This window comes from Ammospiza caudacuta, chromosome 6 (assembly GCF_027887145.1).
Source record: "Ammospiza caudacuta isolate bAmmCau1 chromosome 6, bAmmCau1.pri, whole genome shotgun sequence".
Classification (NCBI taxonomy): domain Eukaryota; kingdom Metazoa; phylum Chordata; class Aves; order Passeriformes; family Passerellidae; genus Ammospiza; species Ammospiza caudacuta.
The window spans coordinates 17,249,253-17,271,973 of NC_080598.1; the positions used below are offsets into that span (position 1 = coordinate 17,249,253).

At 38.9% G+C, this 22,721-nt stretch overlaps 1 protein-coding gene across 4 annotated transcripts in view; it reads right to left on the minus strand.

Annotated features, from left to right (window-relative positions):
- The window catches only part of ABCC8 (ATP binding cassette subfamily C member 8), a 73,047-nt gene that overhangs the window by 19,692 nt on the left and 30,634 nt on the right, over positions 1–22,721 (minus strand). For 3 of the 4 annotated variants that reach the window (XM_058807959.1, XM_058807962.1, XM_058807961.1), the window contains exons 13-23: positions 18,605–18,710; positions 18,273–18,383; positions 16,318–16,393; positions 16,122–16,227; positions 11,878–11,913; positions 10,339–10,374; positions 6,967–7,065; positions 6,082–6,166; positions 5,343–5,423; positions 3,170–3,307; positions 683–808 (exon numbers count right to left, since the gene is read on the minus strand). In XM_058807959.1, the coding sequence (XP_058663942.1) occupies positions 683–808; positions 3,170–3,307; positions 5,343–5,423; positions 6,082–6,166; positions 6,967–7,065; positions 10,339–10,374; positions 11,878–11,913; positions 16,122–16,227; positions 16,318–16,393; positions 18,273–18,383; positions 18,605–18,710 (1,000 nt within the window). The remainder of the gene's footprint in view (positions 1–682; positions 809–3,169; positions 3,308–5,342; positions 5,424–6,081; positions 6,167–6,966; positions 7,066–10,338; positions 10,375–11,877; positions 11,914–16,121; positions 16,228–16,317; positions 16,394–18,272; positions 18,384–18,604; positions 18,711–22,721) is intronic. The other variant, XM_058807960.1, reaches the window with a different exon arrangement.

The following is a 22,721-nucleotide window of genomic DNA, read 5'->3' on the forward strand; positions in this document are numbered from 1 at the left end:
ACAGCTCATGTGTTTTTAACCAGAGAATTAATAAAAAAAAAAAAAATTGATACTTGTGATAAAACTCAGTGAAAAATACAAGTGGGAATCTCACAGCAGGCAGCTGTAAGTGATTGATTTTCTACCTCTGTATAAAACCAAAGGAGATAAATGAAATATCTAACATTCATTTCAGGTTGTCAATCCCAACCCTCCTGGAATCTTAACTTGGAAATTTATCCTGAATTAATAAGATCAAAGATTAATATCAGATTCTTCTTGTGTTATAAGAATGAAAGACAAAATGTCTTCATCATTTAGGGAACTTGACAGAGGCATATCTGCAAAGCTCCCACCCAAGCCAATGAATAAATTCAGGCATATCTATAAAACCAGCTGTCAATATCAGCAAAGCTTTTCCTAAAACGGCCATATTTATATTCCTCAGGTGGCAATATTTTGATAGGGCTTCCTATCAAGAATGAATTAGAACAGTATCAAGGAAATATGACATGTCCAGATGAAGGAATTTATCTTGAGAGATAAATAATAATGGTAACACCAATACTCATTCATATTAAGTTAGACATCACACATAGTATGTCAATTCTTGTTAAACCTTTCAAACTAAGGTAAAAAAAAAAAGCAGCACAACATTTTCTTGCACATATTGCACATATTGATTGCCCTGCCCATCAAAAACCTTCTCCAGCTCCTGGTCTTGTCGATTCATTAATGTCTTCCAGTGTTCAAAGAGCTCAGTCTCTGATTTCTGAATGTCCTTGAGTGTTCCTTCTCTCTGGATGTTACCATCTTTCATTGCAATTATCTGAAAAGTCAGAAACACAAGCGCTGAGATAAATAGCCAGGTATGTCTATTTATTTTAAAGCTATGTGTCTGTGCTTTGACAGGATTTTCTCTTTTCCTAAATAAATCATATTTCCACAAACAAATCTGACTTCTAAAAAGACAGTGGCATTATCTCTTGGCTCCATCCCCTTCATTCAAGATGCTGAAAACCCAGAAACTTCCTGCCCTCAATGTTTTCAGAAAAGGCTGCTTTTAAGAAAGAGGAATGGGATCCTAAATACAAGTCATTAGCAAGATAAGATTTTAGAGCTCTCTTACCTCCTAAAAGGAAAAAGCTTTTAGCAAGACACTGAGTGCAGGAGGTTTTGCCCTCATTCAGGCAATTAGATATGAGCATGCTGGCTCCTTCTCTGATACCATGGACTGATAAGGAAGAGCTAGGCAATTTGAATCCCTAAAGCTTTAAAAGCATAAAATAGTGGACACAGTTTGGAAAAGAAAAATATCTGTGCAAGACAAAGACTGCAGGGAGCAGTTTCCAGTTTGTGTCAGTGTAACTACGTTACACACACAGTGGAACTACCACCAGCCTGGGTCTGACAGGGACAATTGGAAAACGAGGCATGCAGATTGCAAACCTCCATCATTACAAAACAGTTAATGCACTATTTATTTTTCTCTCTCCCTGGAAACTCAGAAATTTCCACAGGCAGGGAGTGGGGAAATAAACTATTTCATTTATTGCTAAGAATTTACTTTCAATTATTGCTATGAATTTGCACCAGAGAGAAGGTAAAAATAAAGAAAACAAGGATCTTTTTGTGATCAATTTATTCAGGAGACCTACAACTGGGCTGGACCTTGAATTCTTCTGAGGGTTTTGTTGAAAAGATTTAGGGGGACCATGACAAACTTCAAACTATACTTTTATTTAAAATTTCTTAATAAAATAAATATTCCCTCTTCACTCCATTGGGTGAGTATTGCTAAGGATTATTGAAACCTACAATTAGGGAAAAAACCTGAATTATTTGTAATAAATATTTTTTATTATAAAGTTTATACAAACCCTTCCTGTGCTACTGTTTGAAACAGTGTATTTCATAAAAAAATCACACATCTGGAAGATAAGAAAAATAAAGCAATTTTCATACATCTCTTAAAACACTAAGATCTAGAAATGGGTCTTATATTCACAATGAAAATTAAAACAATTACACTGATGAACAGCCATAGCCTTTAAAAAAATTGCAGATATATAAAAACAAAAAAGAAGTTAAGATGGACCTCGTAGGGAGGGGAAGAAGGCAAAAAATTCCTGTATCCCAAGAGACACTACTTTGAAAACCAGGGCTGTGTTGAGAACAGTGCTAACTCTAAAGGTAAACAAACAACGGAGGGACAAGGTCACAGCCGAGACCATAAATAACAATTGCTGCCCACCAAACCCTGATCAGAACAAGATGAATGTCTATCTGCAACTTTATACCAAGGCAGCATGAAGCTCAGGAAGCAGCTGCAATATGATTATTTCTTGAGACCAGGAAACTGCTGCTATAGCCTGTGCAGGATGTGAAAGAGAGAAGTCCTGCTAGGAGGTATAACTGCAGTCATCAATCACCATGGGCCAAGAGACCTGGGAGGGTGGAAAACTGCAGGAACTAGTGCAAGGCCAATAGGAACCAATGAATTAAAAAAGAAAGAATCCAAACCCTAAAATTTCCCTTATCATCTTTTTGACATTTCCAATTACAAACTGGTATAGAAAGCATACCTCCGTTTTTTTTCCCCTTTAAAATAGAAGATATAAAAAAGAAACCTAATAGAACAATCAAATACTACAGATTTCTTAACATCTTGCCCACACACAAAGGGAAAAGATGTTCTTAATATACTAGTATATACTCAATATGCTAGTATTAACCACAGGGAAACAATGGGTTTTTTCCTTATATTTCCACACCTCTCAATATCCACCTTGCATAAATGAACCTTTTCCTGTGATAACACAAATTCCTAGTAACATCCCAGCAGAGTCAAAGGTGTTACTCAAACATTTCACTGTTTTGAGATCAAAAAATCAGCCAAAATTTTCAATATAACAAATGGTTTGGGATAGTCAATATATTTTAAATGTTACTGGCTTTCATAAGAGTATTAAGAAGCAGGTCTATGAAAATGCAACATATTTAGGTGTTCCAAGATGGGAATAACAAAATTATGGCTCCCCTAACTGGCTGATTTTCAAAAGATCTTTATTACATATCTTCTCACTGAACTATTACTTGGGGGAGAGATGAAGTGAAAGCACTGTTTGCAGCAAGACATGTTCCTGCCATGCTTTTTCTTCCACAGAAAAATTGAGAAGAGGCTCCTTACCCAGCCAGCATGGGGCAAGTACTGCAGCTTGTGGGTCACCAGCACAACCGTCCGCTTGTCCTCCCGCAGCATCTTCAGGATCCCCTCTTGCATGAGATGGTCACTCAGGTGGATATCCAGGGCAGAAAAAGGATCATCCTGTCATGAGGATAAGGGGGGTCAGCTTTTGGAGCCACAACTTGTGGGATCCAAGGAAACTTAACAGGTTTTAATATCAGTAAAACCAGGTAGATCAACACAGACACACAAAGAGGCCATCAGATCAAAATTGTGAGGAAGAGTTTTCTTAATTTACAGAACGCCAAAACTTGAACTGTGTTTTTACAGAGAGCACTGACTAACACCAGCTGTGTCAATTCTACAATTCTGTGGGGTTTTCTGGGACCTGCTCCTCTCTCCAGATGTGTTCATGGCCCACACAGCTGGAGAGCATGGCTTCTGTCAGGCTCCCAGTGTGGGTCGGTGGCAAATATTGCATTACTGCTCCACCAACAGGGAAAACGAGCATATTTCTGTTTCCCTTGAACATCACTGCCTCCAGTTATTGGTTTGTTTTTTATTTGGTTTTTTTTTTCTTCATAAATCAATACACTATTAACAAAGAATCACCAAAAGATATCATAAAAGAAGCAATATTGATAATTTTGCTGACTCAGCTCAGATGTTTGATTTGAGATCTACATTATCTTATTAAATCAATCAATTATATGCAATTCATTTAGGCATAAATTAATCTCTACTATCTTTTGGGAAGCTTGTCTACCTAATCCTATTTATATGGAATCACAAACCTTGTGATTTGATTTGATATTTCTGCTTGCAATAGTGATACTGGCTGTAGGATTTACTTAGTGTTACTATTTCATACTATAATATCACACTAAACCCAGGCTTCATTAGAAATCAAAAATATCTGAAATTAGAAGTAAGATAAATATGGCCACTTAGATTCACTTAGTTTATTAAACCAGAGCATCACAACATAAAGCACATAGGAAGTGCTTTTGAAACACAGTAACTTCATGATCCAGAATTTTCTCTCAAAACCTATGTATGCAGTGTGCTCGCTGAGCAAGGATGTTGTGAGCTCTGCTGCTGCACTCTTCTGACCTGGCACAGACCTAAACATCAGCCACATGACATTTGTACTTGTGAGAGTGAAGCTTCACAGGTATTTCTTTACAAAACCAGCCTTAAAAGAACTGAGTGTTTGCCAATACTAACATATAGGATTCTTGGTTATTTTCTAAATATTAATACTGGAAATGAAGTTTATTTGTAGGTGTTTTTCCATTGCCAAACCATAAGAGAACCTGCTGCTATTAGGAGGTTATTGAGTGTCCTTCACAGAAGGACAAAAAGGGCAAAACCAAGTTACAGACCAATAGTGGATTAGCTGATTTGCAGCACCTGACCCAACTGTTCTCTATTCTCCTGCAATCTGATCTTTGCCTGGAAATGCCCTACACATGAAGCAAGCACAGACTGATCAGCTTAATTACAGGGAAATGTCTAAATAGCCTCCCTTTCTTTTAGGTATGACATCTAATGTGCACAGTTTATCTAATCCTACATGATTTATGTCTCACTGTCATAACAGCTGGATTCAAACCTTCTAGAAAACTCAGCTCAAGAAGGAAGTCCTAAATTGAAAAGCCAGCAAGCTCACTACAAGTGAGTGTGTAGGATGCATCTGCTTTCCCACCTGTGAAGGTGTTAGAACCTGCTGTCACTCTCTTTCCATAGCTGAAGCTGGGACGGGATATACAACAGGCAGTTCAGGGTGCAAAAGCAGCTTAGATTGTTGCAGAAAGGAAACACCCCAGACATGAGGCAACATTAATTTTAGGCCTGAGACAGCTTAGGAATTTCATGAATACAGTTGAAACTTACATTTCCAAGACCCAAAAATAAAAGCAAGGGTCAAATTGAACTTTCAACATACTGAGAGGATAAGCATCAGCATTTTAATGTGCAATACCTACCTGTCTGTCTGCAGCATTTACAAAATGCTTCCTACCTGCAGGCTAGCTGACAAGAGATATAAAACACACAGTGCACATTTGGCTCAGCTCAGTGAAACACAATGTTCAGCATGCGACCCATGAAATACTCTAAATGAAAAAGCAGCTCCTTCTTCTGCATGGAGCATAAACAGAAGGGCACTGCTCACCAGAAACACAACATTTGTCTGCTGGTAAAGTGCTCGTGCCACGCTGATCCGCTGGCGTTGCCCTCCAGACAGATTAATACCCTGGAGATAAGCAGGAGAGAAACAATCAGACAGTTAAAGAAAATATTAACTGAATATTCATATTCCCTATTCTAATTGAATTATCCATAGAAGACTTTTCTGGGCAGAGAAACATGAGAAATTTTTTCAATGTGTGGGCCTGTAATGTATCCTTGTGGTGTTTTAGGGGGCATTTTTGGGGTTCTTTTGTTTGTACCAGTGCCAGTATATGCTAGAGGAAATTGTTTACAAATCTCTGACTTCTGTTTCCATTCTCATCATTTCCTAATCTTCCCTGATATGATAAAGCTATTGATTAAACACCGGCCCTTCTGTAAATGAAAGGGCTCTAAAAATATATCTATGTATTGTTATTTATTTTTCTGTTACTTCTAAAGAAACCAAAAAATATCCTGTTAAGTCAGGATATCTGCAATAGCAGCTGCAGAATAGTCAAACATTCTGATAGCAGCACATTTAAATCATTGCACCTCACATAAATGACAGTGTTTCCATGTTCACTGAGCAATGAGCTTTCAGACTAATGACCCAAACATACACTTAACTAAAAGATTACCTTTGTTGCCAAATAACCTGTAAGATTTTAAGAACCAACAAAATAATAAACCCCTCTCTATATATTTAAACCAAAAATAGAAGCCTGTAGCTGTTTACTGACCCTCTCTCCAATCTGGGTTTGGTCTCCGTGAGGCAGAATGTCAATATCAGGCTGGAGGGAACAAGCATCAATTACTGCCTTGTACCTGTGGAAACAAAAAGGGCAACAAAATCCACTCAGATACTGCTGGAGAAGCACATTTCCTACCTGCAGAGGAACAAAAATTACCCAGCTGGAAAAAAATCACACAGTGGAAAACATATTTGTTAGCCACTAATTGTTCTAATGGGATCTCTTTCAATCACAGGCAAGTAAGTAATATTTCAGCTTAGAAAAAGCTGAGCTGAAATCTTATGTTAGCTTCCCAAATAAAAATGTTAAATAGTTAAACCTAGGAAAGACAAACATAAGTTCTTTCAAGGTATATTGCTATTTTTAGCAGTTGGTTTTCACACCTTTGTTTCTTATTTCAATATCCAGGACGACAGAAAAAAATGAGTCTAAGATGCAAATGCATAATCGACCACTTCTTTTAAGGGTGGGGAATGGAATACCAACAGCTGATTTCTAAGTATTTTACAATGTGTTGTGGGCATTTATACTGAATAAAAAGGCAGCCCACTAAATCTTTACACACAATATTCCCACTCCCAAACAGGTGATGTCCCTCCAGGAGAGGCAAACTAGTCAATCACATGAGAGAACACTGCATGCTAAACAAACACAATCCTTGGAAATGGAAACATTTGTACACCTGAGCTCAAGTGAGACAAACCCAGTCCTTTGTGTCACTCAGGAAAAGCGTGCTCTAAGGGGGAGGCTGTCATGTTCAGGCAGGTGGAGTAGGTTTGTTCCTGCAGGGAGATGGGGCCCCATGTGTGACCCACATGACCCCAATATTTATGGAAAAGGGGAGTAAAACACAACAGCGCTGGAACTTGTTACCTCTGTTTGTTAAAAGAGCTTTCAAATGTGATATTCTCTTCCACTGTGGCATTGAGCAGCCAAGGCTTCTGAGATGCATAAGCTACTGCACCTCTTTTCCTGGGAAAAAAACAAACACAAGAGTTCCCAGCTTACCAGTGAAATTGCTGCTTTTGGAAACCATTTTCTTGTAAATGAAGAAACTAGTAATTAGTCTTCAAAATGCTTTCCTTTCTTTCATTAGGACAATCAATAGCTTTTCCATCAAGGAAATACATAAGATGATAAATTTCCAACAGAATACTGGAATTGTTTACCCAACTGAATTTCACTTTGTTCCCTCTTCTATTGTGAGGTGGGATTTGGAGAGTCCAGCTCTATAAAGCTGCCTCTTGATCAGAGTGGATGGCAGGAGGAAAATTACCAAAGACTGAATCCCAGCTCTGTTTGGATAGATTAATAAAAAATTACATGTGTAGCAGATCACTAGTTAGGCAGCACATTTCAGGGTGGGCCATTCTAGAAAGATAAAGTGTTTGAAAAAGATCCAAACAATCTGCACATGGACAAAGGCAATTCCCTCTGCCATTCGCCCCCCCCCCCCCCCCCATTTTTAGAAGAGAACTAGAGTTGGAAAGTAAATGAGTAAGTCATTTCTGTGCCTATAAAGGCAAGAAAAAAGAACACAGACAAAAAAATTTGCTAAATTTCCGCCAGTGAAATGGCCCTCATAATGTATCATCAGAAGGGACAATTTAGCAGGTACAGTCAACAGGATCTTACTCACTATGCATATATTATTTAGCAGAAATTATTATTATTATTAAAAAAGGAAAGTTCTGCCTGCTAGAGAATTTGTGCTTTTGTTGTCTGTGGTGCATTAAGGATCCCAGAAAGACAGAGCTGGGAGAAAGGCAACATCTTTTATCAGAGCAACTGATACTTTTGGAAAACTCATTGGCATATCATCCTTTCTACAGAAAAGGTAGATAGAGGGATCATATGCCTAAAAGCATATTTGTTTTCTTCCTAGCTCTATCAGTTAATCCAATAAAAAGATAGGACCTCTCACCCAAACGTGGCCTTTGTCTGCTAGACAGCCTAGATGGACCTGAAAGCAATTCAAACCATGACTTGACAAAGTACATTTTATTTCTCTTTATAAGTTAAGGTCACTTGCCCTGCTCTTTTTTTCATGCTTTTACCAAGCTTGTTTAGAAACCAAGATAGGATCCAATTTTTGTTGATGACCTCAAAGAACACACAATTCCACTATTCTGCTAACATGCTTCCAAGTTGAAATTTATGATGTTTCACTAGAATTTCATTATGCTTTATACATTTTCTTTACTGGAAAATGAAACAGAAATAGCTAAACAAAAGAAAAAAAAGACAGAAAATAGCCCCTAGGCAGCCCAGCCTGCAGCCCCAAAATCTAATTCAAAGAACATTCAGGTCTGCCTCAAGAAAGCAGCACTTTTTCTATTTGTATGAAATTTTCATCCCAATAACTGAGAAAAAAATTGCTCTGAGCATTCCAAGATGAAGATGTATTCCCTTCCTCTCCTTTTCATTGCTTGAAACTGTGACCATGCATCTCTTAATTCTAAATGTGATCAAAAAGTTACTGCTAATTTACTTTTTGAAAAACATCAGCAAAGTTGTGAAGAAAAAGGTTTTACAACTTTCGCAGAAAGTGTTCTTTGGTTGAGTGAAGATATGGGTCCTGCCAGTGTGATGCACTCCATGCTGAGAACCAGCACAATGTCTGGGAATATCACTCACATTTGGATTACATTCTGCTTTTAGGACATCAGTGAGAGTTCATTTCTGCAAGGAACTTGGCAACAGGCAACAACCTTGCCAAAACTGACTATGGACTGAGGATTTAGTAAATTCCTCTAAATTGATCCCAGTTGCAAACTGACACTAGGATGGCATATCAGGACTGATTATATTCTGACATAAACAAAAAGTCTGCAAATGCTTGCAAGCATCTTTCTTTCCATATGTATGGAATCTATTGCATGTCCACAGTGCTGCATACAGCAAAGAGAATCAAACAATTGTTACTGAAACTGTGAGAAACACATGGCTGAAAATCCAGAGAACAAAATATTCTGCAATGGAGTGTGCAAGACTTGCTCTGAAAGTCTGCCTTGAATATCCATAAGGTTTCACAGTTTTAGGACTGAATGTAAACCAATGGTTTAGGAGACACAGGCCTTCAAGGCATCATTCTGTGGGTGGAAGTGATTGTTCCTGTCCCCAGACTGCATAAATAACCATGTGTTTCAGCAATGCAGTGTGTTTTCTTCCCCTCTGATAACACAACAGACTAACCATAGCCTCTTAATTATCACAGAGGTGCAGACAGAAAAATTCAGCCTTGCACTAAATAAGGAAAACCTTCACTGAGCTCCCTGGAGACTATGAACTATGTCTAATATAGAATCAAGCCTGTTTACTAATTATGAATCAGGTTAATTAATCAGAAACAACACTGTGAAAAGGAATAACATTCACTTTACAGTGTGGGCGGCTGAGCACTGGAACAGATTGTCCAGAGAGGATGTGGAGTCTCCCTCAGTGGAGATACTCCAGAACCATCTGGATACAATCCTGTGCCATGTGCTCTGGGATGGCACTGCTGGAGCAGATGACCCCTGAGGTCCCTTCAACCTTAATCTTTCAGTCATTCTGTTGTGAAGATTGTTTGCTTAAACTTATTAATCTATCTCTACTTTCACATTTCATTTTGTTAAGTGCAGGAGGTGCAGTAGATCTTCAAGATCAAACACAAATAGTTAAGGGACACATATATGAATCTCAGTGCCTTAATAAATCTACAAATCTGAGATGTTGGCAATTTTTAAAAGAAAATAGATGCACTTAAAATGCAATGGAGTTAGGATTATGATGATGGAGGAAATAATATTTTGCAAAGCCTTTCCTGTGTGTTTTGGGATTGCTGACTTCAGTTTTGTTTTGATTATTTTGCACAATTCATTAACTTTTAGTACCAGTCAACTCAAATCCAAATGTTCTTCAGATATGAGAGAAATGTGTACTGTTCTACATTATAACTGCACATGCAAAAACTATGCTTCTTGTATTTTCAGCTTGATGGGAAGTATTGGAGCATTCTGGTACTGCCAGTCCTGAGCATTCAGGAAGAAATCTTTCTGCCGTTATTAAACTTCAAGGGCCACCTGTTTGTTTTTTGGTTTAGATCTTGCAGTAGCTGCATACAGAGACATCCTGTTTCTCTTTAATGGGGAATATTCAACTCATTAAGTGCAGAGACTGCTGAACAATGTTCACCAAGCCACAGAATGGCTGAGTTTGGAACAGAACCCCTGGGGCTTCCCATTAGTTTTTAAAATGTTGTACCTGACTTCCATGTCAACAGGAGATTCTTTCTCTGGGCTGTAGAAAACAAACACACAAGTTTTTTGAAAAAAAAAATATATTTCAGACAGTGCAAATAACACCACAAATATAACTATGCTATAATTAAAAACCAGCAAAATGACTGCATAACAGAAATAAAGCTCTTTTTATGCTAAAATTCTGGGCTATGTGATATTGACCTAAAAAGGGTAGAGTTAAAGCTTCGGTTTGGAGAAGTGCTAAACAACCTCATAGAAAGCCTCCAACACCTATGAGTAAATGCTCAAGACCTCAAAAGACTTTGACCCAAAATTTTCTTCTGAGAACACCAAAAAAGTTCTACAGGATGTTAGTGCAACAAAACCACCAAAGGTATTCTTACAAAACTTAAACAACCAGGATTCCCAGAACATATGACAATGTAGGTAATTTTTTCATCCAGTCTAATATTCTTTCCTACTTTTTAATACTCTTGCTATACTGTTGTGCATGTTATCTCACTCTTCTCCATCCATTTCCATACCAATTTCACACATGAGACTGATTCTGATCATGATTCTCTTGTATCATAATGGGTTCAAATGTTTTTTCTTCAACTTGGCCCAGAAACTTCAGTCTCTGAACACAGAAAGGACTGTGAGATTTCTACGTGTCCTTGACCATGAGCCTTAGACACAAGGTACATGAAAATTCCTCTTATACTCAGAGATGGGAGCAGCAGTTTTGCAGGACTCAGTCTGACAACCAGGCAACAAGTCTGAGAAATAAAGTACATGGGAGAGAAGAGGCTGGCAAACCCAAAGAAAAGGCAGGGGGATAGCTGGAGAATCACAGAACCAAGAACATATTTTGGTCAGTAAAAGCCACAGGATTTAGCCTAAGTCAAGGTAAGAGAGGCCATATGACACTGCTGATTTCAACAACAAAGTTCTCACTCAGTCCAGCAGGAACAGGATCATCACTTTTACAAGGTTTATCATTCTGGAGGTTTGTGCCCCAAAATCAGAAAGCTTTGTTCTTAGTTGATTTGGTAAATATTCCCAAAATCCAAGCTGAGCTATGTTAATCAGGTAAAAATAATTTCTAAGCCAACAGATGGACTAATCTCTTACTCTCCACACTTCTCTGCATGTGCCTGAAGAATGGCAGGTGAGAAAACAAACTTATGACAGGATGTGAAAAAATGAAGAGAAGGATAATGGGGAGAATTTGCTTCAATAGATGAGACCTTTAAACACTTAATACAATTTTTCAAAGTGCAGCATAATCTGGTTCAGATCTTTAGAGAAAGATTTTCAAAGACATATCAGGATAGAATTTTCAAAATCTCCAAATGGGAATGCTTTCATTACAGAAATCCAACTCTTATTTGCATTACTTGAATAAGTGCTTTCAAAAATTGTATCCTGAGATAATGCAGTTAAAACTTTCACTGATTTTCAGAATTCTGACTCTGTATCTTAAGATTTTAGAAACCTTTGGCTTTTTCTACTGCAATCAATTCAGAAGGAAAGCCAATAATGGCATATAATACCATACCTGAAATCTTCCCCCGTCTCACTGTCAGAAGTGCAGCTGCATCACAAATAGAAAGCAAAGATTGTTTACTTAAGTGAGCACAAGCAATCTGCCCCAGAAAGAAAAACTATTAAATTCCACTTAGTGCACAGGCTGCAAACATTACTTATCACAGAGCTCCAGTGCAGCATCTGTTCCTTCTACACAAACTGACTTGATTTCATCAGGCAAAAAGATTTGGTGACCCTTTTTTACCTTATAAACATTAATTTGACTCAAATAAAACCACCTCCACCCTGTCCTGGAGGTGCTAGCAGAACTGAGAAGTCCTGCTGTGACAAGAATGATGTTCCATTATAAAAAGTTCATTTTCTGGGAAAACCAAATGATAATTTGTGATACTGTTTTTGGTGTTTTTTTTTTTAACTGCATGTTTATAGCATATAATGGGTTACTGTGAACCCCAAACCCCAACTTCAGTTGCCACATACTGTGTCCTGTGCAGCCCTATCCTTGGAGTGATGTGCTTGTGTTAATGTAGGCAGGTCCAAAGGACAGACAGGTTTTGGTTTTGCTATTTTTGAACGTACACAAAGATGTTCCGAGTTGTTTTGACAGGATGACTGGGCATACTTATTACTGATGCTAAATTCAGTTCCATTCAAAAGAGTGAAAAATCTGTGTGTCAAATGATATAAACAAAATCAAGGAAGAACAAAGTCTTTGATGCTTTAAACAGGACAATCTCATTAACTTTGAGTCAACACAATTTGCTTATAAATATACCAGAGAGAAAACTATACCTGCAGATTCAAAAGTTGGTGTGAGACACTTCCATAAAATTTACACACAATAAGCAATGACCATATCTAAATCAAATTACTGTACAATTTGTGAGCACCAGCCAGCCATCAGTACCTTTACTCCAAAGGTCTGTGTACTGAACAAAGCTTTTCCACAGTACACTCATACTCCACTGGTCTTTAGTGACCATGTGAACTCAGTGGTCCAGTCTCCAAAAACCCACAAGCCTGTTGCATGTCATTAACTAGAAACACATTCTTCACAGGAACTACTGATAGATTGAAATAGAAAATTCCTTTTCCAGCCCTTCCCTGCAGGACACAATGACCCTGAGCCAATGGTAATCAATTCCCTGATCTCTGTTTCTGCACTGTAGCAGGAAAACAATTATTCTCCATTTGGAGTTTTAGCTCAAATTTCTCAACCAACTTTTCCACACTTGTCCTATCCCTTCCTTCTCCCTTTTCCTGCATACTCTTGGCAATTAACGATGCTGAAATGTCAAAGTAACATATGTTTGATAATGAGGTCTAGATCTAATTTGTCAAGGTACTTTAGATGTCTAATGATGCAAAGATGAGCCTACTGAGATTTTCATGCCTTCAGATTTTGATATCCCCCTTAGATAAAATTAAGTACTTGGATGTTTCTGAAAACTCCAGAAACCTGAATTGTAAAAAACCAATTACTTTGCAGGCATAAAAACAAGTTTAATTTTTTTCATTAGATTAAACCAGTCAACTCCACACTAAGATGAAAACCTACTGTTAACAACCTTAAATCTCTATTTTCCTTCACATTATAAAGATTCAAGATTCACATGCAAGAATGTATGTCCTGTTTAAAACAAATTACATAATTATGTCTGAGCAACACATTTGTTTGAGCATCATTAGGTCAGTTTTCTGGTATTATTTACTCCAACAAGACTTGAATTGGGACTATTAAAAGAGAGATACTGCCCAGAAGAAATTAGCATGGCATATACTATAATTATTTACTCAATAACAGGTCAAATCATTACCATCTACCACCTGCACAGAAGGTAAATAATGAGTCCTCTATTTTTGTTAAATCCCTAACCATATTTTAAAATATTTATACTGAGATGCTTTCAGGCTGCTCTGGACAGGAGGCATGAATCTGAGCTGACTCTTCTGGACACACACTGTAACACAACAAAAATATCACAAATGAGCCATGGTTCACTTCTGATTATCTCCCTCCTAGCCCAGGAATAAACTACATTACTTTTTAAGGGTTTGAAAGAATTTTTGTAAGAAACAAGAAAAATGATATGCAGTTAATCCTGTTTTATTCATAAAGCATGGAGGCAGAGAGTGGGGAAATAACTTATCTATTAGATCAAGGGAAGGGCCAGGAACAGCATCCAGATTTCCTGAGCACTGAGTGACATGTCAGCAGGACACATCCTTCATCTTCATAGCTATGACCTTGGAGGAAGGGAAGGGGAAGGAAATTTGGATGAACTAATTCAGGTCTATTCTGTAACATGAATGACTGAAGCCAAGCATTCCCAAAGAAAGAGCTCTAACAAGGAACTTAAGTGATTTTGGTGACACTTTTCATTGCCTGAGCTGGGGCTACCAGCCCTGATGATTACTTGATAAGACTACTCTCCTTGAACCTGGGATAAGGTTGCATGTTCCCAGTCAGGCATTAGTATTTTCTTATCAAATTAAGGGAGCTTTCATCTGATAGCTTTACAACACAAGTGTGCAGCCCACACTGGCTGCATCCATCACTCTGAATAGACCAGTGCACATGGCAGCAGCTCTGAAAGATGAGACAACACCTAATCTGCCTCAGTGCAGCCAGCACTTACAGTGCTCAGATTGTTCAGCCACAAGTCCCTTTCTACATATCTGACAGATAGCACAGCAAATGTGATAACAACTGAATTGCACCTTGTGATACTTTGGCACATATAGAAGACATGAAAACCAGTTCTGACCTTTCCACTGTTGTGAAGAACATACTTCTAAACAAGTGCTATTTAAAAACACAGCAGAGTTTCTGATCAGAAACATCATGTCATCTGTTTTAGTTTAGCATCAGACATTCAAATTACACTTAATCATGTTATGTCCTCCGCAAAAAATTACAGCCTTGCTGAAATGAAATTAGTTCACCTAATAAGGCTGCAGGGATTCTGTATGGTTCCTCACCACAGTCTGATTTTCTGCTTATGGAAGTATATTCTCATGGATAGATCACCACATTCTGGAACTTTGGCTGCGGTGCTTGTTTCCCTCACTAGCTGAAAGGGTCAGCTTCTTATATTTCATTTTCCCCACCTATAAAGTAGACAACCTTCCTTCCACAGATTATTGTTATTAAAGCAATTCTCAGAAGTGTGACTGGCTTATACATGAAGGTTGGATATAAATCATATCTCTTGACCAACACTCAAGGAATTTAGAGAACCCTTCCACAAAATCGCTGCAGCATCCATTGCATAACAACAATCCTCTGTCTATCAGAGTGTGTGGATTTGATTTATAGGTAGGCTGGTTTTCCCTCATTCCCAATCAATTGAAAATAAAATTAATTGTTTCTCTAGGTACTTCTGCAATTTGTTGAACCTTATCTACAAATTATTATAGCCCAAAAGGCAAAGTGCAGACTGTAGGAGTAGGAAGTCTGCTACTGTGAAATAAACAGGCCAAAAATGTTCACACACATTGATTAAACTGTATATTAGAGATGGCAGGAATTTACTGGAAACCATATACAGGAGCTGCAATACATTTTACCATCTGTCACCTTGCCTGAGGGTCAAGAGAAGAAGTCCCAACAGAAGCTGCTGGAGTTCAGAACAATTTTTTTCTCTCCCTTCAAGGCCAATACCCAAGTCAGACATGAGTGGAATCTCTAAGTGGCTATCAGAGTCCAGGTGCTGTGTCCCCTTGGGGAAGGAGGGCAGGACATGGCTGACTCACTCCTGTCAGACCAGGCAGGATGCACTGGGGATGACTCTGAGGTCACTGCCACTTGAAAGACACTCTTCAAATTGTCAGGCATTAGCCTGGTGCTGGGATGGAGCACACATCTGAGCCAGGCACTGCTCCTAGTGAGCCAGAACCGCTTCAGAGCTCCATGCAAAGATACCAGCTCAGGCCTGAAAGTACAAACACCATTCTGTAGCTGCACAACACCTCAAGCTCATTAATTCTAATTCCAAATTAGTTACAGTTTCACTCAGGTTATGTTGCTGGAGCGCAGAATGCCCAAGAATGGTTGTCCTTTCCTATGAATGGAATAGGCAACTTGTTTGACCCTGGCTGGGGATTCCTTCTGATCTTTTCATCTTGACTGTGTATCTAGAAAATCCTTGACTCCACAAGTTTCCAGGAGAGATTTTGGGCTTTTTCTGCATTACCACTCTAGTCAAGCCGAATTTTAAAATTAAATTAGAATTTTATATTAAATGCCCCTACCTGGTCCAGGATATGTTCCCAGAGATCTTCTGCATCTCACCAAGAATGGCCAGCAAGAGAGATGACTTACCACAGCCCACCTGTCCTACAATCATTGTTAGCTGGCCTGTGAGGGTAAAAGGTTTACATAAGGTTATGATTTAGCAAATAACTATGGAAAAATATCTTATTCTGCTTATCTGATGCAATTTTGTACCTTGAGGGATTCGGATATCAATATTAGACAACGCTGGAGGACCTTCAGGTGTCCAAGTGAAAAATCCATTTGTGATCTATAACAACATGGAGAAATAAAATAAACAGAAACCCAGGTTTAGAGCTCACTTTTTCCCCCCCAACATCAGAGACACTTCTTTTTTCATTACACTGAGCATGGGAACAGAGTTAGCCTTTGCCCATTGCAGGAAATAGATCTTCAAGTGACTGATTTTGTGAAGGACTGTACTTTGATGGGCAGAAACCTCTGAACTCAAGCACTATTAGAAAATTATTGAGAAATCATAAGGACAAAAAGTTGCCATTTAGAGTTTCTCTTGTTCTGTTGTCTGTAAGGTGGGTACATGTAATAGGTGAAATGATTATAATACAATTAAATTACATCCATGCCCAGTTTGCTCTCTGCAGAGCCCTGAATGTCACTCGAGACACAGTGCAGTTTTCACAGCAATTCCAACCCCCAAATTCCAAGCAGACCTGCAGAACCTTTCATTAAATCAGATATTGCTGCCCATTACAGAATTTTCCTTTGTATTTCTGACATGATTCCCAGATAATCTAGGTTTTAATAGATAGAGAAATAATTTCACTGAAAAAGACTGAAACCAGGAAACAAAGCCTGTTCAGACTTTAAATGGAGATTTCCATGGATACCACGAGAAACAAGGGATGGGAGATAATTTTAAATTTATACAGGACCCTCTTCCCTCACTTCTTCAGAGCCACTAAAGCCTTCAAAGCCTTTCAGCTATGCAAGGTACAACAATTTTTCATCTAAGAAGCGTGGAAGGGGACACTTTTATCACACTCTTGAGAAAAGCTGATACTCCTATCTTGAGCAAAGCGAGCGTGGTGTTCCTCCCTCTGGATTACCAAAGGCAGCCAGAGGATCCTCTCTCTACTGATGTCCCTTCCTGGGCAATGAGCTACAGGCAGGCAGTACCTGCACAAATTCCCTGACCCAGGGCTACTGGTGACAGTGGTGTCAGCAGATGGAGCCAAAAGTTATCCCTGGGCCTGGCTTTCCCTTCAAGCCTTACAGAGGTTACTACACTGGCCTCTCCTTTGTGACACTGTTGCCACTCCAGGCAGTCTTTTGACCCAACTTTGCCCCCAAAACCCTCTTTCAAATATTCCTCTTATTTTCCTGGAAGTCTGTTAAGAAGGATCCTGCACCAATTCAGCATGTATAAATAAAACCCAGAAAGCATCACCAGTTGTCCTACTTAGTCCCATGAAACTGAATTATTCATCCTCTTTTGCTGGAAATGCAAATGTATTAGCAGGCTCCCTAAATAAACAGCTTCATCACTATAACAACCATCGGGATTTTTATTACTTCTGGTCATTTCCACAACAAATCAAGAGCATCAGTCTTCAAAGCGGGTAATTGTAATTTTTTTCTTCAGACAAGTTAGGTCTTTGGGAGTTAGTTTTTAATTTCATCTGGGGAAAGGCTACTAGGAATTCCAAAATAGGAAGGGAAGACCCATAATGACATTATTTCGGGAACATCTAGAACAAATTCTATTTTCTTCATCCTATTATTCTATACAAACCCTGGAACTGGAAGAAAGAGTCTAGCATACATAAAAGGTTGGGTGAGATGATCTTTTGAGGTTCCTTCCAACCTTGGCTGTTCTGGGTTAAAAATTTTGGATCTGAGAACAGGGCTAATGACTTAAACACTTGAAATAGCAAATGGCTGGGTGAAATCTAAAGGAACAATTGCAACTAATTACAACCTAGAGATTAGTAGTTAATTCTTAAAAAGGAAGACAGATACAAGAAAGGTGGAGGTTAATCTCTGACAAGTGCACAAGTGTCTAACAGTTCACATCAAATGCTGTGTCTTGAACTTTAAATTGCCATCAGAGTACAAAAGTGACTATTAGTGAGCTAATATAAGTGTTATTAGAGTGACCTTCATATCACCTTTACACAAAAATCATCTGCTTCTGTGATGTTAATGGGTCTCCTCATGTGAGAGCTGTAATTGTTCCAGTCCTCCCTGGCAGGCCTCTTGCGGTTCACAACCTTGAGTGGCTGTGCAAAATCAGAGAGACAGAAATAAGCACTAATTGGTGGCAGCATCAGCAAAACGTCCCAAACTCTAGCAACCATAGTGTGAATGATACAATTCAGGGTATTAAAATAGAGGTTTTGCAATTGCAAGAAATAATCAGTAGGAAATGGAGGAGTGAAAAATTTATTCTGGGTACAAACGACTGCAGCCACTTCACCAGCAATGAGACAGCTTTACTCACCACTGCTTGGTACTTGCTGTGATTATCTGCACTTCTGAGCTCTGAAGATTTATCATGCTCTTCTCCAATTTCTTCACTTGACAGGAATTCACTCAATTTCTGCACACTGAAAGGGGAAAAATCCCACAATGACACCTCAACCTTGGAAGCAAAACTTTTGTTCAGTGCAATGTTTATTACAGAGCATCCCTTCTTGTACTTCAGCTGCTGTCTGCTGCAGTTTGTTTGTTCTTGTTTGGTAACAGGTGTATGAAAACATGCAATGGGAAGTTACTCAAGGAAGCTGTCAAAACCTGTCCTGTTGCCTATTAACAGTGATATTTTAACAGCTTGTGCACGTACCTCAAGTCATGTCTCTTCTGACACCACCAGAGAGATCTCACACAGAAGTTTTTTCAGGCATTTGATAGGACACAGAAGGGCTACAGCAGTGGCTTCTTTTGAAACCACTCACCCATTTTTAGTAATTTATGAATTTTATAGAATTTTAGTCATTTATGCTGATCAAGTTTGGCCCAGTCAGTCCTACTGAAGAGCCTTATAAAAGTTGTACACTGTGAGCGAAATTCAACCAGCTATGGTGAAATATGATGTGCATAAGGTAACTAGATAAAGGAATACACCACAACAGAATAGTGTTCAACAGATGAGATATAAAAGGAATCCTGACAACCAGCAACAAAGAAGAAGGCATAAAATTTTCACTAGCTGCTTTGAGATTTAATTAGCTAAGAGATAATGTGCCTTTATTAAGACATTTAACAGATCAGGGCATTAATTTTATCTCTGTACCTGACTTTATAAAATGTATGTCTAATCTACTCACAGGAACACCAAATGAAATTTGTGAAAGAATTGGATTGAATCATGAACTCAACATCAAAGGAGCTCAATTAGCTGGAAATAAGTCTTCAAAATTATAAAGTGCCAGAAGGTCTAAAAATAAATTTATGAACAAGAGCTGAAAAAAATTGATTTCAATGTCTAGCCAGAGGCTCACTGGGGAGAAAGAGGATAAACAATGCCACTGGAGCATTGTGATATGTGGTAATCTGTTAGGATGTCAATCTTATAAAATAAGAATTCACCTGCCAAGATTTATTTTGCATTTCGCTACCAGGGATTTCTTCTTTAGACAGAGACTTATTTTCTTCTAAGAACCTTATGAGATCCCCCATTGATGCCAAAACATTGCTGGATCCAGGCACTGCAGAACTGCCTGAGGCAGACTCCCTGCACAGCTACCACCTGCCCTGCAAGCAGAGATCAAAGCCACCCTGGGACTCCCTAGGAGAGAACTGGTTCTAGAGTTTTTCTGTCAACTTTACTGATTGCTAGTGGCAGCTGGGGACTGAGATCAGTGGATCTCTTAGGGGATTCAGTGGAGGGAATTTAGCTAGAGCAGGTACTACAATCTAAACAACAAAAAGAGGGAGAATAATTATTTGGGATGCGACAAGAGGAATAACAATGAATTCGGGATCAATTTTTGATCCCCTAATGGGAAGGTCTTTTATCTCAAAGGAAGTGATTAGAAGACCCATTGCTAGTGATATTAATATCTATTTGCACAAAGTTCTGGAAAACAGGGCTAGGAATCTTACCCTTTTTGTTCAGTGAACCAAATATTTAACAGAAAATTTCAAATGTCTTTCAATGGACCAGATGATGGTTTATATGTTGCCTATATGGATTTGATATATAGCTGCACTTATGTTATCTGGATGAAAATTACACTGATATTTGAGAAATTTCTGTGAAGATAGAAGGAACAGACAGAGAAGTCCCCCATGTATCTACTCCAGGGCCTAGAAGGGCAGGAAGAGAAGACAGCAAACATTCTCAGACCATGCATATCCAAACAGAAGTATGTTTCTATTAAGCCATCCAACAATATGATTTTTTTCTCTAGTTATGCATTCAGGTGTCTGTACTCTCTGCAAACCCCTGCATAATGCTCTGCATAATTCTGGAATTACTCCTCCTGAGGCAATTATTGAAGAAACACAGTAGAGCTGTGAGAAAATATTGTCTTAGAGGCAACAGCTCTTACTTAGGATGCCAGTCTGTTCTGAACACTTAAAGAACAGAAAAAGGACCTTCTCTGAAGAGCTCTTGCTGACAGCAGAATTTGAGTATTCCAATATCTCCAGAGGGGAACTTATTTTTAAGCCACAGAAAGGACATATTGATTAAAACACTGTTATTTGCACGCCTCACTGGAAAGATGGTTTGATATTAAACCCAGTAAGAGACATAATACCACTCTTGCCACTTAACCTTTGCTGATTGAAAATGGCACACTGCACTCTTTGTCCCTGAAGACTCACACTGAACAAATGCATCCATTGGCTCCTCAGTTTTAATTTTCAGTTGCAGAAACACTCCACACATTAAAAAAAACCCAGAGCACCACTATACAAAGACGTATCAGATTTGTCACCTTCCTAAAGACACTGAACAGTTGCTCCTCTCAGAAGCAAACACCCAAGCCCATAACTTTGAACATTTTCAGGGCTCCTACATGGAACAGAAGCTTTAAACCTGTCAGTCTTACAGTGATTCTGAGCAGGTCAATGCCCATCCATGGGGATGCTTTGCAATTGGGCAATGTGTAACAATTAAAGATACTGACAAGATTATTGATCAATATTATTGTCCTTGATACATTGGGCATCAATCACTGTAGCCAACAGTAAGAGAGCAGGGTTTGTGGAGTGTCTGGGAAGCAGAGCCAGTAACACTCTCTTATTGTCGTTTACATGCAGGTTTCACTGCTGGATCATCTTCTGCACCACTTAGTCCCTTTCTGTCACTCCAGGAGAAGCTGTCTTTGCACACATGCTAAAATCAGTTAGACTATCACAGCCTAAAACAGTGAAATACAAATTTGCCAAGTCTGGTCACCTTTGCCTGACCAGCTACTCACAAGCAGGAAGATGTAACAGTAGGACACAGTTGCAGAAAGCAAAAAATAGCTGTGTTCAATTAGTGCAAACTCAACTGTCTGCTTTTTAACATTTACTAAAGTATTTCAGCAACCACATCTTTTTATGGCTTGAAAATATCTGGCACATGCTTCCAAAATATTCCACTGAAGGGTGAGGCACTCTAGAGAGAGCAGCACCACCGGCACTATGGAGCAATGCACTCTGGAACACTACCTGGGTGATACAGACAGCCAGCAGGGATGATGCCAGCTTTGTTACAGAGCTTGATTCTTGTCTGCACCACAAACAGCCTGCCAACAAGAAGATATCTCCAGAATAACCCATGAAGAACTCCCAGCTAGCAACAATTAATACTTGGCTGATCCTAATCACTCTCAAATTGTTCCTGTGGCATTAGCAGGCACAATTCATTTGCAAAGAAATCTTTAGACAAGCCAAAATAAATGCCTGCTGGTAATAGGCACTGTCAGTGTGGGCTCCCAGGCACTTTGCTGGCTGTAATCTTTGCATGAAAATTTGCCATGGCTCAAGGGACTACCACAGTGGCTGCAAAACATTTCCTGCCAGCTGCTGATGCTCTCAGATTTCACACTTCTTAGGAGAGAGGACACAGCTGTGACTTTGCACTGTCAGGGAATTTTCAAACACTGAAGGCAATCTCAGCCTTGTGCTGCAGTCTCCCATCTCCAAAGCAACACAAAGGAAATTAAGCAAGAGGTGGTGGCCAATACCTGTCCCATAGCTTAAATAAGCTTGTCAGACAGCTTCATTGGAGGTCAACCTTGTCCTAATAAAGAAGGAAGTCCAAACTCTGTTTCCCCTATCAGTCAGATAGAGTTACACTGCATATGAAAAAGCATTAGGAGGTTTTTACACTAATCTGTTGATACTAAAATTCCCAGTGAAATAGCAGTTCTGGTTGTTACTTGGTCAGCTTTTCAACACTTTAACATGTTCATCAGAAAGTAAAAATTCATCAAGGCTGGATTAGACATTTAGTCGTTAAGTTACTGTGACTCTTAGAAGTGATTTTTAAGGTTTTTAATTTGCCTGTTTCAGTCTAACTCAGCCCCAACAGGCAAAACCAAGAGATACAGGCTGAACCACATGTCCTTCTGTGATTACTGTTTACCCATCTATGTGCTTGATGGAGGGGAAAAAAAGCT